The sequence below is a fragment of the Varanus komodoensis genome, unplaced genomic scaffold, assembly GCF_004798865.1.
Source record: "Varanus komodoensis strain SLA01 unplaced genomic scaffold, ASM479886v1 scaffold166, whole genome shotgun sequence".
In the NCBI taxonomy this organism is placed as follows: domain Eukaryota; kingdom Metazoa; phylum Chordata; class Lepidosauria; order Squamata; family Varanidae; genus Varanus; species Varanus komodoensis.
The window spans coordinates 87,712-101,993 of record NW_025335491.1 but is presented as its reverse complement, the minus strand read 5'-3'; the positions used below and the strand labels follow the sequence as shown (position 1 = coordinate 101,993).

Here is a 14,282-nt window from a genome sequence, read left to right as displayed (position 1 = left end):
AATTTACTTTAGCTGGAATGGCACACCAACAGTTACCTGAAACTGCACTGCTGCTTCAGGATCCCAAGCTGCTCTGTGGGAGTGTTTAAATTCATTTAAAGTATTCAGTCGTAAGGAATTTTAGGGCAGCATAGTTGTGCCTTATATGACTACAACTCAGGAGTAAGAATACCATGTGCCATATAACCCAAAAGGTAAAATGCTGCCAGTAAGGAATGGTATTCAAGGATCTTCTGTGCTTTAAGATGAGCATCAGCACTGAAATGACCACCCTCTATTACTGCTCCACCCCAAGAGATTTCTAATTAGCACCAAATTACTCAACTGAGAAAAAGTCCCAAAAAGACAAGGACCACTGCAGCAGAATTTTATAAGTTTAAACATGCTGTATTCTACCATGTTTAGGATTCAGTAGATTTTTAAAGAAGCAGACAAATGAAATGCATTGTAATTTTTATTTAACAAGTGACAACACTAGAAAACACATTGATAACCAGTGCTTCAGCAATGAATGTGGGTTCTAAAAAAGGTTCATTAAGATAAATAACTTGGTTAAGATTCTAAACCATAAGTTTTATTCCTTCCAGGAATGCTGAAATGCCAGTGTTTACAGCTGTAAATCCATATTGGAAATTCTACATAATATTATCAAATATAATCCGCAATTTATAAAAGCCGTCATTAACACTTATTAGTAGCCCCTTGCAAGTTTATTGCTTTGAGTTAAACATTCCTCAAGAAAAAAACTTAGAAACTTAACACTAATTTTGACAGAACCCATTCATACCCTCATTCAATCTAGGTTGTTAACACTGGAAGCAAAGTGATGAGTCTTCCCAGAGGTGTTTTTAAATGGAAAGCTAACACAGAACAATCCCCATGACTTGAACTTGCAAATACACTTAATATTACCACATAGTGCCAGTAGAAGATCAAAACTTGAGAAATGTTTCCCAGAACTTTTAACTGATTACTGTAAGAAGTTTATACAAAAGGAAATCTTCCTTACACATAAAAATCTGGTATTTAGAAGGCATACATGTCATAATCTCAAAGGAGAAACAACACACTCTTGCAGATTGAAGGTTCAGGTCTCTGGATACCAGCATGCAACAGCAGGTTCTGAACTGAGCAATCTAATAGTAATCACTGTATTTTACTAAATAAAAATAATAATGATGGTACTTGTGTCAGCTGAGCATCCAGTCCCTCTGTTCGCATTTATGCAGCATCAAGTGTTCTGCTGAGATCTCCATCTTCAGAATCATCATCATCTGAAGCTGCTGGAAGTATAGGACATAATCAAAATTCTTTCTAAAAACCTATGGTATGGGAAATTTATCACTTGCGTATGGCATATGCATTATTTAATATGGGGTATGTAATTTTCGAATTGGGATTGTTACTAAACTGAAAGCCACAGTCTTGTTTCACCACACATATCAATCTTATTTTTCAGGGTGGATAAAAACCAATGATTAAAAAAAAATCTCAAACAGATTTTTAACATTTAAATTGGATTGTTTAAATAATATGCTAAAGATGGTTTTCTATCTTTAAGATAAGATACATTAAGTCCAAAAGTTATTCATCATGAAATAAGGATTAATTTTTTTAATTATGAAGCATGAGGCTGCATATTCATGCAATGTTTAAATTTTTTGGTAAATGAATTCCATTAATCCATTCACAATGTCATGCACTTCCAGAAGTTTTTGTAAGATTATTGGGCAACTTTTCTATCTAGAAGATATAATCACAGATGCTTGGTTTTACAGTTCTCAAAACTGTGAGTTTGCATCGGCAGAGATCACACGTGTCTTCTTCACAGCAAAAATGTTATAAAATAAACATACAGAGTTGAGAAAAAGACCTTAATCCCATTGTTCCTTTGCAAATTTATGTACACAGTATCAACCCTTCACGTCTTAAGTGCTAATTTTCAAACAAATCAATGAATAGAAGAAGATTGTTGGGAATGGAATAGATCTGCACAAGAAGCTAAGTGTGAGGAAGGATGGGCAAGCTGTAAAAATGTAAGTGAAACCTTTTGAGCAGAATACTGTGCAAGTCTTTGAATCTTTTTGTGTCTAGCCTAAGGTTTATCTTATTATTCTTTCCCTGGAAAGGAAAACCTATAATGGCAGCAGGCCTTAAGAGATATTCCTAGTTTGGGAATATTTTAATGAATATGGGATATTCATACCTATGAGTAAGGCAGGCATGCATGCAAAATGAAAACACCTTGCAATGCTTTCATAATTATCTATCTATGGTGTGGTTCTAATAGTATAACCAAATCAGTATTTATATAATGGTAAAACTAATCTGAAAATTTGTTATTCTAAAAATGAAACTTTCATCTGATTGTAAATATTAAGATTTTACCACCAAGAATGAGTCTTTATGTAAAAAACCATGATTTAAATCTATTTGATTTAAATATCCCACCCCCGTTATCACTAGAATTAAAAATGGAAAGACACACACATATACTATATGTACTTATGTTAAAATAAAATCAGCTTTTAATATGCACATGGATATAGAGTGAAAAGCAACAGAAGTTTTTTAGTCACATGGACAGGGTTATATGCTTTCATTTTTTGACTGTATAGTGCAGAGGTGACCAGTGACTGTTCCTGAATTCTACTTTGTACTTTACAGCTCAGAAATGGCAAAAGGCCAAACTGTTATCTGTGCAATAAAAGAAATTCTGCATCATGTGTGATTTTACTTTGGTTTTATGTTCAACTGCATGTTTATGGATGGCACTATAGAAATATTACTAACAACATCAAAAGGCTTCTTTAGCACTAGCATAGGGACAGTTTCTAAGAAAAGCCATTAAATACATAATTATGATTATTATGGAATCTCCCATATTAAATGACATGGGACATAAAAACTTTTAAAAGTACCATCCATATTCTCCCAATGTGTATCAACAGTCTAGATATTCCCAAAGCTCCTTGAACTGGAAGGCAAAATTCCTAAGTGGAAGAAATTTTATCAATCAAATGTGTTTAATAAACAGGGTTTGAGTTATTACAGTAGTCATCTGTTGGAACAGAGGCCAAGAAGAATAAACAACAGAAAAGCAGAAAGAAGACTGGCAACTACTGAAGACAGATTTAGACAGGATATATTATTGTTCCATGGGGGATGGAATGGTACCTGGATCCTGGTCATACCCCCTACAAATGTAAGTCCTTCCCCACAATTATTGGGAAAGTTCTGCTTTATGGGCCAGCTCACAAATTCCTTGCTCCTGCTGTGTCCAGCTTGGCCAAGATCAATATCAGCTGGTATCAAGGAATGTTGGGATGCCTATTCATTGGGAACAAAAAAAGTGGGGTGGGCATATATACTTGCAGTCAGGTCTCTGGGAACAAGATGTAACATAACTATATATGCTCCCTGTTCCTAATTTCCCACTTACCATTCCTCTAACAAAAAGCACAATAGCCAGTAGTGCCAAGCAACTGTAGATACACGCTCAAGGATCCCAAGAGATAAGTGCCTGAGACTGATTTGTGTAATGTATCATCCTAGAAGCATAAAATACAGCTTGTCCTTACAGACTAATACAGCCAGGATCCAAAAAATATATGGGGGAAAGCTTAATAGCTAATAGCAAACATATATTATACAGCAGTGGGATATCTTTAAATGGAACAATCTCAAAAGGATACTTCTTTTGTTGAAAGCATATACTTCCAGAAAAACAAGTATGCTCCTCCTAGGCAGTCAACTAATTACATTTCTTATTTCCACTTGAAAGCCATTTGCAAAATCTAGTAAACAAAGACATTCACCTGCTTGTCTTGGCTACACTGATATGGTTTATGGGCCAAAATCTAGCCCAAATTAAACACTTTACAATCCAGTGATTTCAACTAAGTATGTGCTTAATATAGAGTTTTTCATACTCTAACTGGATTATGTCACCTATTCTTTTGCCCTTTAAATTCCTCTAACATGTAGCAAGAGAATGCAAAGTGTAGCCTGAATGCTTCAAAGCACTTTGCCTGAGGTATTTTGTTTGAAAGGTATTTCTGAAGTCCTCCTTTCACCTTTACAAGATGCTAAAATTTGACATAAACCTCATTCTTTCATTTTTATTTGGTGTTCCAGTCACAAATACATGAACATTACAGGTAGTCTCAAACACTTGAATACTTAGTGCTATACATTTCAAAACAGATGAGTTTATTCCTTGGTTCTTTTAACTTTGAAGTAAAACTAAGCAAGGGAAAGCCACCTACTTTCAATATCATCCATGTGTGCCTGAAGAGTTCTTGCAAGATTAATAAACTAGAAGCAATACAGAAAGAAGGCAGTTTTAAATGTTGTAGATCACCAAGGATTTTAAACCTCTATAAATGCCATTGTTGCCCTTCAGAAATTTAAGACATTCCTCATTTTTCATCTACATGTGAGCAGTCCAATTGTCTCCAGGAACTGTCTCCATATATAGAAAAAATATGTGAGCTGAAGGGATCAGAACTATAGTCAGCATCTCTTAGTAAGTGCATAAGTTAGAAAAAAGCCTGTTGCCATCATGGAATGGCTGCTGTCCAACTGTGATCCAGCAGGTTTCACTTCTCTATTAAAGTGCCTGGGAGTGTACAGCTGAGTGTACAGCTAGGTATTACTTGCATGCAGGAGAACGGTACTGTATGAACTCTAAATACACGGAATAAAGGTCCATTTGGAAATTTCAGACAGGTTATCATATAAGAAAGATGAGCATGTACAGTTCACTGAAATACTTATGCATATTTTCAAACCCTGAACTAGAACTATTCAAATTTTTTGAATTTGGGTTGCTTGAATATGAAGGACACCCTTTGAACTTGCAAGATTTCAAGAAAAATCTGCTTAGTTGATCTAACAAAATGAAATCTAGTATTAGGAAGAGGAAATGCCTTTAATTAAGTAAAGGGTCATGGAGAAGTGAAAAGGTAGCTTTAATTAACCTGTATCTATTTTGTCATTCCTGATGGAACTAGCCAGACTGAGAACTTTATTATAGTATATAAATATCTAGAAGAATCAAATAACTAAAAGAAAATCCTTTCCCAAACAGGTACTATTCTAGGAATTCTTAATGGTCAGGGTAAGGAAATGTGTCATGTTCAGATTTGTTCAAAGAAAGTATGAAGATATAGAAAATGTTCAGAAGAGGCAACAAAAATAAAGAGTTGGAGCAATTTTCCTGCAATCAGAGGCTGTTTGTGAATATCTAGTTCAGAAAAACAGACAACAATAGGCTACAACAATGCCCACTAGCTTAAGATAGTTTTTTCAGAAAATGAAAATGTATGGAATTTATCCTCTGGTTTAGTTTGTCAGTACTGTAGCTCTCAACATAATCTTGAGAGATCAAGTTACACTCAGGGAGCACCCAATGCCTGTTTTGTGTTGTCTGTCCCAGTATGCTTTAAAATTAATTAGGTGTTACACAGTACTCTGGGAAGTTACCAATCGATCAAATGAACCAGAGGGCCCTACATGCAAGCAGAAGAATTTCTCTGTTCGACCGTGTCACATTGGTTTCTCACACTAGTTGCATTCCCTGAACTACCAGTGGCTCCAGAGGGTAGTCTGTCCTTTACAAGCAGTGTTTGTAAGACAAGAGGGACTGAAGCAGGAATGGGCAGAAAGCCACAGTTGGAAACATGGCCATCTGATCCTGGCTAATGTAAATTTTGAGGAAATATGAAAAGCATGCTTTAACAGGCGTCATAATCAGCCTCTCCCACAGAAGCAGCTCACACCACTTACCCGAACTCGTGTGTTGGCCTCACTTGTAGTTCCCAGCATGTCTGAAAAGCGCTGTTCACACAAGTGTAACAACACTACAAGGTAAAGCCCAGAACTGATAAATTCATAGTCTGCCTAGGAAGAGAGGGCATTATCAAGTCAAACATGTCTGAAATGCACAACTGGTACTACATTTTACTGATTATTTTGTCCCAGTACATATATGCAGGTATGCTCTTCTTTCAGTAATTTCTATTGAAGACTCAGATCTTAACATGGTTGCACTTTAAATAACTGCTCTGACTAGATAGATCTGACTCCCAAGTTTATCTCTCAATAAATTGGCTACCTCTATGCTTAAGTAGCCATCTTGAAAAGATGAAGCTTAAGATCTTTATAACTAGCAGCAAATCTTATGGGCTCCTTTTTGCTAAAGAAAGGTGCCCTAGATAAACATTCAGACCTTAAGCTCCAATGATTTAAACATGGATGGTTTACACTAACTAAGCAGCAAGTATGAAAAAGCAGAAGCAAAGTAAAATACAAGTATACAAACTCATATTGAAAGCTTCATACTACTTAGTATTTATATAGTACTGAATATACAAGATGAAAGTATCCTACTTTTTCTATTAAGATGTACAAGTCTTGCAGCTCAGCCACTACTAATAGCAAGGATCTGAGTGAATACATTACTACTATCACCAGCTAATTGGCCTGTTTTCCCACACCATTTCCCACAAAGGCTCTCAAAACTATCACACTTCCTTTCCACCCTTTTGCTATGCATTTTTTGTAAGTTTGCGCCAGTATTAAGATGACAGGGGCACAATGTAGCAGGGGAGGGAGAATTATTTGTGGTGTCATCAAGAAACAATGGTGATGGATACGGATGCAGCAATACAAAGAATCTTTTCCTACTGACTATGTATTGCCTTACTTACAAATAGAAACACAGCATCAGATCATATGTCCTGTTATAACAACATAGCATAGTTATGACTCATGTTCAAGAGAGTCATAAGATTGTATCCTACAGTCCTCTTCAGAGACAAAAATCCATTGTACTGCCAAAATATAGTTTGTGTCTGCCTGAAAAAATAGTGCCTGCCCTTTAACTCTCAAGACTCCTTACTCAAATAAGACAGCAAGTGGGGTAAGTTTATCAATGTTCATTATGGCTTCCTATTTATATCAGTTTCTATTTCATCTTTTTCCAAGCCTCAAGACAAACAACTGATCACTATGAAACACATATAACCCAGCCTTTATAAACACACACCTGAAGCAAAGGACAGAATGTGTTCTACAAGGTGATTATACAATTAAAATTTGACCTAAACAAATGTTTTCTTCTAGGGAAAAAAGTTGTCCTGAGTCACAGCACTAAACTGACACTTACCAAATTAGCCAAAATATACTAACTTGTTCATTTGCATGTGCTCTATGAAGCTCATGGATATCAAAATTGTCAAGATTGAGATGCAATTTCTCTTTGCACAGCTCACAAGTGGTTACTGCTTCCAAAGAAGAACCTAAGAAAATAGAACAGTTATACTAATAGAACAGAAAATACTCCTGAAAAACTAAGTAGACATCACTCAGGTATGTGAAAGCACAACATGGAACAATGGTTCAGCTAGGTTACCCTTGCATACACAAATGTAAACCTAACTACACAGAATACAGGAACCAGTGACCAAATAGCCTCCAAGGGCGAGCTGCAGGGGACTAGGCATGGCCACACCTTACCTCAGTTGTTCTATAACCAAAGATCCCAATAGATCTTACACCCAGTGCTTGAGCCAGGAGCCAACATTTGTCATACGTACATGGCTTTCCCTATCACCTCACTGTAATCTCCAATTTGTAAGGGAGCCCTTTCCCCTTATTTTATGCAATTCCAATGAGTGGCACAAGCTGCTTCAGGTAAGGTGCAGAGCCCACAGTATAAAATTACTGTACCCCTTCTTATATTGCTACAAGGTATTCTCGTTTCCAAAAAACTTTCTCTCTCTCTCTCAAAAGTAAGGAGTCTCTCTCTACAATAGATAGCTTCTGCTACGCAGTCTCTCCCACTGCTTTCATTAAATGATCCACTCCACCTTCCATTTACAGTAGCTTCTATGAGATTGGAAGTCCTTCTGTTCATTAAAAAACAACTCAGGGTCTAAGCCATTATCTGTTTCCTGTATACTATTCTAAACCACTCCCTTACCTGAATTAATCTTGGACTGTAGCCACTTTTTCATACACTCTTGGTGAACATACTGCAGACTTCCAGTGCATTTACATGGCTCTATTAAGAGGTTAGTAGCAGATGTGGATGACATCTGACAAATTCTACATAAGTCCCCTTCTTCCTCTTCTGAGTCTTCTGAAAGGAGACTAAAATGGGAAAGGGGGATTAATCTGTAGAACTGAAATAAGCATTCCAAATATTTAAATATTAATCATATTATCTAAGACAGTAATCAATATTGCAACGGATAAACAGTTCTCCCAATCCAAGTTGTCAGTGATGCTGCAGGAATGCCACATAGAGAAGAGTCTTATGCTGTCCCCAGAAACATAGGCTGAGATTGCAAATTTCTTTACATGAACATAAAAGAGCCCCACCCTTTCTTCCGTATACAGTATTGTATTCCCTTCCAAAAGCTTACTCCTAGGAATTGGTGGAACTCTAGGAATGGTGGAGACAGCTGCACAGAGAAGAATTGACTTTTTTTCCTCTCACACCCACACGCACGGGCATGCACAACCCAACCTATGTGAATTAACTGCTCAAGGAAAGTTGTATCTTTTCCAAAGGAAAGTTGAAGATTGCATGGTACATGTGGACTTGCATGGTACATGTGGTTTATACTACAAACCAAGGGTGACATGAGCATGGTTTAATGTGGCCAGATTTAGTCAACAAGCCACAACCCTATCATGGGTTGCATCTTCATAATGGTAGCTTCATGTGCCCATGCACACCATGGCTCGTTGTGGGTTAAATAATCCATAGTGAGCCTAGTGTATTGTACAAAACAGATCAATATCTTCTTTCAATTTTATGAAAACTTCATTAAAAATCTATGTGTTACCTTTCTTTAATTTTTTGAAGCCTTTCAGGATCTCTTGAAGGTGGTATTTTAGATTTGTCACTATCTTCTCCTCCAGGTTGATTCCAGCCTGAGGGAATAATATCTACTGTTATCATAACATTGTCAGACAAGTTGTTTCCCAGTGTTGGGGGAACTGCAAACCGGAAAAGAGAACCAGGAAACATTCCTGATATTCCTGAATTTCTTCTACCTTGCACAGAATCTGGCCCCGAGGCAACAGATGTAGCACCATTAGGTACTGCAGGTGTTGATGGCCTAGCAGCAGACCTGGGGGAATCATTTTGTGCTTCAAGAGATGTCTCCCCAACAGATTCTCTTCTCCTAAAAAGATGCAGTGATCTAGCAGGTGTTTCAGAGGTAGAGGTTCTTGCAGTTTCATCTCTTCCTTCTCTCCTTCTTCTGGAAAATAAAGGTGTACACCTGTTCCTCAGAGAAGATGACAACCAAGAACCTGCATTCCTATTTTCTGAATCATGTCGGTAACTTTCAGCTTCCGAATCATTACTAGAATTTTGTGAAACACCTGCCAGGCCCCATCGTCTTCGAAGAAAGCTAAATCCCTGAGAAACATCAGGAGTCTGAGCTTCTGTATCATCAGAATTTGTAGCTGTGTTCATAGCACTAGCTTGGGTATAACCCTGAGCTCTAGGAACAGTTGAATCTTCAGAACCTAGAGGTCTTGGTGTCAAAGAGTCTTGGCTAGACCTTCTTGAAAAAAATGTGGAAGACATACTAGAAGCTAAACGAGACAGTAGTTGCCGAGTTGTACGCCTTCCTTCAGTATCTGCAGGAGGTTCACTTAATGACCTTTGGGATGGCATAACCCTTTCAGAAATGCTTGAGGAACTGGTTCCACTTCTCATGGCACCATGGGAAAACTCTGGCTGTATATTCCTTTGAGTAGACTCTAATTCTCTTGAGACATAGTTAGATCTTGAATTCCAGCTATGGTCTCTAGACAGTAATGATGACTGATGTTCAGAAGGCAACTGGCGGTTCATGGATGTGTTCAGCCTCAAAGAACTCAATGAGTTTTCTTTTGGTCTTGCTCCCTGTGCATATGAAGAAGCAGATCTTTCCTGAAGATCTATCATAAATCACAGAAACCAAAAAGCATAAACTATTAAGATAATAATCCAGCACAGGATATGATTATGAGTTAAACTAAACTAACCTGGATTAACTAGACCCCATAAAAAACTTTTTAAACCAAATTATCCTGAAAACATGGATGGTAATGTTTACTTAATTTTTATTCTGCCCCTCTTCCTAGGAGCTCATGACAGCATGCATGGTTCACCCCTTCTCCTACCCCACGAGCTAGTACTGAGACTCAGCTGCCAACCCAAGGTCCACTGGGTTTTGTGGCATACAGGTGACCAAATCTGGGCCTGTCCAATGTTATTCCGGCACTAACTACTATAACATACCAGCTTGAAAATAAATCTCCATTATAGGCACCATGAACATAAGGTTATCTGTAGATAACTGTTCTGAGAGCTCTTTCACTAAATAGCAGTACATAAAAGCTAGAAATAAATAAATAGTAATACACCACAACCAAAATTGTGGTGTATTACTATTGTGGTGTACACCACAATCAAAACATCACAATTATAGAAGCAGCTGTCCACTTGGCTTCCATAAAAGCCAATCATATCCAATAATATTAATATGACAGAAAGGCATTTTTACTGGAATTATCTTTTTAATAGCCATTCAACTTTGGAAGGTGGATAACCCAATACTAATCATGAATTTTCATTGAACATCAGTTATGAGTTAACCTAATGAATAAATAAAGGAAAATTGTTATTTCTCCCTTGCAACTGTTTTTGTAATTTTTTGTCTAAACACCAACGTGTTGGATCCAGGAAATGGACAAGCAGAATTCTACTTGCACAATGGGTTTTCCTGGCTCCTCTCTCACAAAGTTGCCCCTAAAGATCAAAACTGAGGGGCTGCAGCAGGACAGGGAAATTGAAGGAAATCAGAACTATTAGTTCACACAAGTGCCTTTTTGCTTGCACAAGCCATTTCTGAATCAGTAGTAATATTCAAAGTAACTCTAATTAAAAGTGAAGTTAAATAGCATAGTTGTGTAATGTAAGGTATAGACATAAAACTAATATTCCTTCATTGGAAAATACAATGCTAACCAGACAGATAATTCAAAAGTTCACCAAGTTCTGGTTTCAATTTAGCTAGACTTTAACCTTTGGAAGGTAATTCCACTATTAGTGCCACAGTCATTGGAAAAGTAATTCAAATCCAACAGGACCAATGGCTTTGTTAGCTAGGAAGTAATCATGTTCCAGTCCTACACATCTGGAACGTTCCATGTTGAGGAATGCTGAGTTACTCTATCCATTAATAATCTAGGCCACACAGCCTCTTCCCAGAAAAACCAGTCAATGAACATTGGGTGGAAAAAATTTTTGCACGTCTGAACTGATTCCAAGTCTGTGTTTCTTCTCCAAGTGAGTAAACTTATTTTATTAGTCCAAACTAGTGACAATGGATACTGGTGAAAAGGGATATGACCAGTACATTAAATGCCCACAAATATAAACCAGCTTCAAAATAATTTGTCTTATAAAAAGAAACAATGCAGAACTGTTCCTTTAGAAAATAAAACTGAAGTAGAATCTTGCAACCACTGCACAACCTAGTTACATGTATGAACCAAGAGCAATGGCTTCAACTAAACAAAGGCCAGATGACTGGCTGTGAACACTACAAATGGAACCAACCAATGTGCCTGAAATTCTCAGGTTTCCAATACATACATGATGAAGATGGGAAATCACCATTCCTGTGACTACAATCCACAAGACTAACAGATGGATCTGTTCTTTCTAGCTCTCTCCTCTCTCTCACAAGTTCAGTTCCTAATGATCCAAGTACCATAGATGAAGATCTGGACACATCATTGTACCTCCATGAGGAATCTAAAACATAAGTTAAAGCTGTTATGTCTTCCTGCTTCCTTGCTACAGGCTTTAAACCCTAATGATGCTATGTTCAATGAATGTTCATATTTTTGTTTGGACGACACTTCCCTTTTCTAAATGTCGTTATACTTTATGTACAGTGAGGGAAGCAGATCCGAAGTGACTGAACTGAGCACAGAGGAGGTAGGAGAGGAGCATTATCCAATTTCCCTGGAATACGTTAAGAATGAATCATAATTAAGGCAAGATTTTAATGTATTGCTCTCAATCCTTCCACAACCAGCTAAGCATTTTTAAATTTCTAGCTGCACTAGTTTACTATTACAGTTCTGCACTTGACGGTCAGAGTCATTGTATTCCAGAAATTCTGAACTGGGAATAAAATCTTTACATTGTCACAAAATATCCCTCTTGGAAATTTGTGTGTGTGTGTCTTGAGGACAAAAAAGTCCCTTGTTTGTTCTCTGACCATGAGAGAGACAGGCAACACCAGCAAGCAGTTTTATATTTTAAAAAATTCTTTATTGTAGGTACACACTAACAGTTGAGTGAGCCCATCTCCACTGGGGACCAGCTGCCACAGTCATCATGCATGGCAAATGTATATGTTTAGCTTTTTGCAATGGTTACTTAACAGAAAATATTCTTTTGTACATGCTTATCTTGACCTACACTTCTTTTTAAAACATCTGGTATCAAAACATCTGCCTCTGGGCTAATCTTTACAAATTCTGACCTTCTTGACAGAGATTTATATTTTCAACCTTCTTGTGTCTGACAGAACACTAAGCAACTGACCTTAGTTTGGTTTTCAGGGAAAAATATATTATTCATATACATCTGATAAGTATATGTATGATGCATCTGTCCACAGACAGTTGTATTTGGGTAAGCTCAAGTCTATGAAAGGTCATTTCATAATAAATTGTCAGAATTGTATCCAATGGTGGGAATCTACTAATGGATGTTTTTGATCCAGTAGAGGCTTCTGTCAAAGGATTGTGGAAGGAACTGGTTTTTGCCCATTTCCCCAGAAAACTGTTTTAGGGGCTTAGGAAATCCCTTTGGAACCATGTGGGAGGTGGCACAAGGTGCAAGGAAAATCAAAGAAAATCACCTTCTTCCTCATTCTTTGGATGGAAGAGTCCTTTGACAGTGGAAGGACACTAATGATTATAACTCATTGAATCTTCTTTGGTTCCTTTGCTTGCAGCCTATTGTTTAGGGTATAATACAATACCATACAACTGTTCCTAAGGAGATTCTGGGGTACTTTTGTGCCCTGGACATGTTTTGGTTTATGGGGGGGGGGAATGTTAAAGAGCGAAGGCTGAAATTTTGGGATGGTCTAGCCACGACACTTTGTGTCTAGGAGAACACAGTGTCCTAGAAGGACTAATTGGTGCGACTGCTTATGTGCAAATTAAACTACAAAATGTGATCTGGGGGATACGTGTGATCCTCTGCTTATGCAATGAGGGTTACCAAGCTTTGGTATAAGCAAGATGAAGATAATACACTGTTTATAGCTTCAGCACATTACATACCTGAGACTGTGTTTAAGCCATTACTTCTCACACTAGAGGTAGATGTATAAGAAAGTTTGGGTCTTTTAGAATCAGTATCCTGTTGCTGGTTATGAAGCCTTGAAGAATATGCTCCCTGAGTTCTTTCAGATTCACCAAGCCAAGAAGATGTAAGAGGCGAAGATGATGATGTAGACTACAAGCAAAGTATTGGAAGAGTTAATGTTTTTCTGTAAAATAGCACATAGTCTGTAACAGTAGGTTAGAGAAGACTTAAATCAAAATATTAAATGAATACATCTGGTAAGATAAAAATAAACATTTGCACACAGCTGAAATTAAGAACAAACTAATTTTTCAGGTATTAGATACTACCATTAAAAGTTTATTCTCAGTTCCTTCCATCCACTTACGTAGTCTTAATGGAAGTAGGCTACGTTACAGAATCAGAAATTAAGTTCAAGTGACCTCCTAATTCTACAACCATAACCTAGTCAGAAAGTGTTACACCTGTACCATCCTCATTACAAAACCAACTGGGTATCTAAAGGAACGCTTGCGTCCATATATGCCCTCCCGCCCCTTGAGATCAGCAACAGATGCCCTTCTCCGGGAACCCTCTGTGAATGATATTAGGAGGGTGAGTACCCGGAAGGCTTTCTCTGCGGTGGCGCCCCATCTATGGAATGCGCTCCCCAGAGAGGTCCGCCTGGCGCCGTCGTTATTTGTTTTTCGGCGCCAGGCTAAGACCTTTTTATTTAAAACTTATTTTAATTGTTAATTTATTATGTAGGTTTTTTTTAAATTTTAAGCCAAGATGCACCGGGTTTTAATATTTTTATTGTATAATTTTTATATGCTTTTGTTTTGTTGTGAGCCGCCCCGAGGCTTTGTTGCGATGGGGGCAGCATAGAAATGTTTTA

The 14,282-nt window shown here is 37.5% G+C and overlaps 1 protein-coding gene across 11 annotated transcripts in view; it reads right to left on the bottom strand.

Moving 5' to 3' along the window:
* Nucleotides 1-441: 441 nt before the first annotated feature.
* Nucleotides 442-14,282, bottom strand: part of LOC123021481 (E3 ubiquitin-protein ligase MARCHF7-like) — a 27,940-nt gene continuing 14,099 nt past the window's right edge. For 4 of the 11 annotated variants that reach the window (XM_044426204.1, XM_044426203.1, XM_044426214.1 and 1 more), the window contains 8 exons: nt 13,381-13,555; nt 11,669-11,830; nt 8,859-9,966; nt 7,988-8,157; nt 7,195-7,304; nt 5,791-5,904; nt 4,269-4,317; nt 442-1,283 (listed from right to left, as the gene is read on the bottom strand). In XM_044426204.1, coding sequence (XP_044282139.1) covers nt 1,222-1,283; nt 4,269-4,317; nt 5,791-5,904; nt 7,195-7,304; nt 7,988-8,157; nt 8,859-9,966; nt 11,669-11,830; nt 13,381-13,555 — 1,950 coding nt within the window. In that variant the 3' untranslated portion in view covers nt 442-1,221. The other 7 variants (XM_044426211.1, XM_044426206.1, XM_044426209.1 and 4 more) reach the window with 7 other exon arrangements.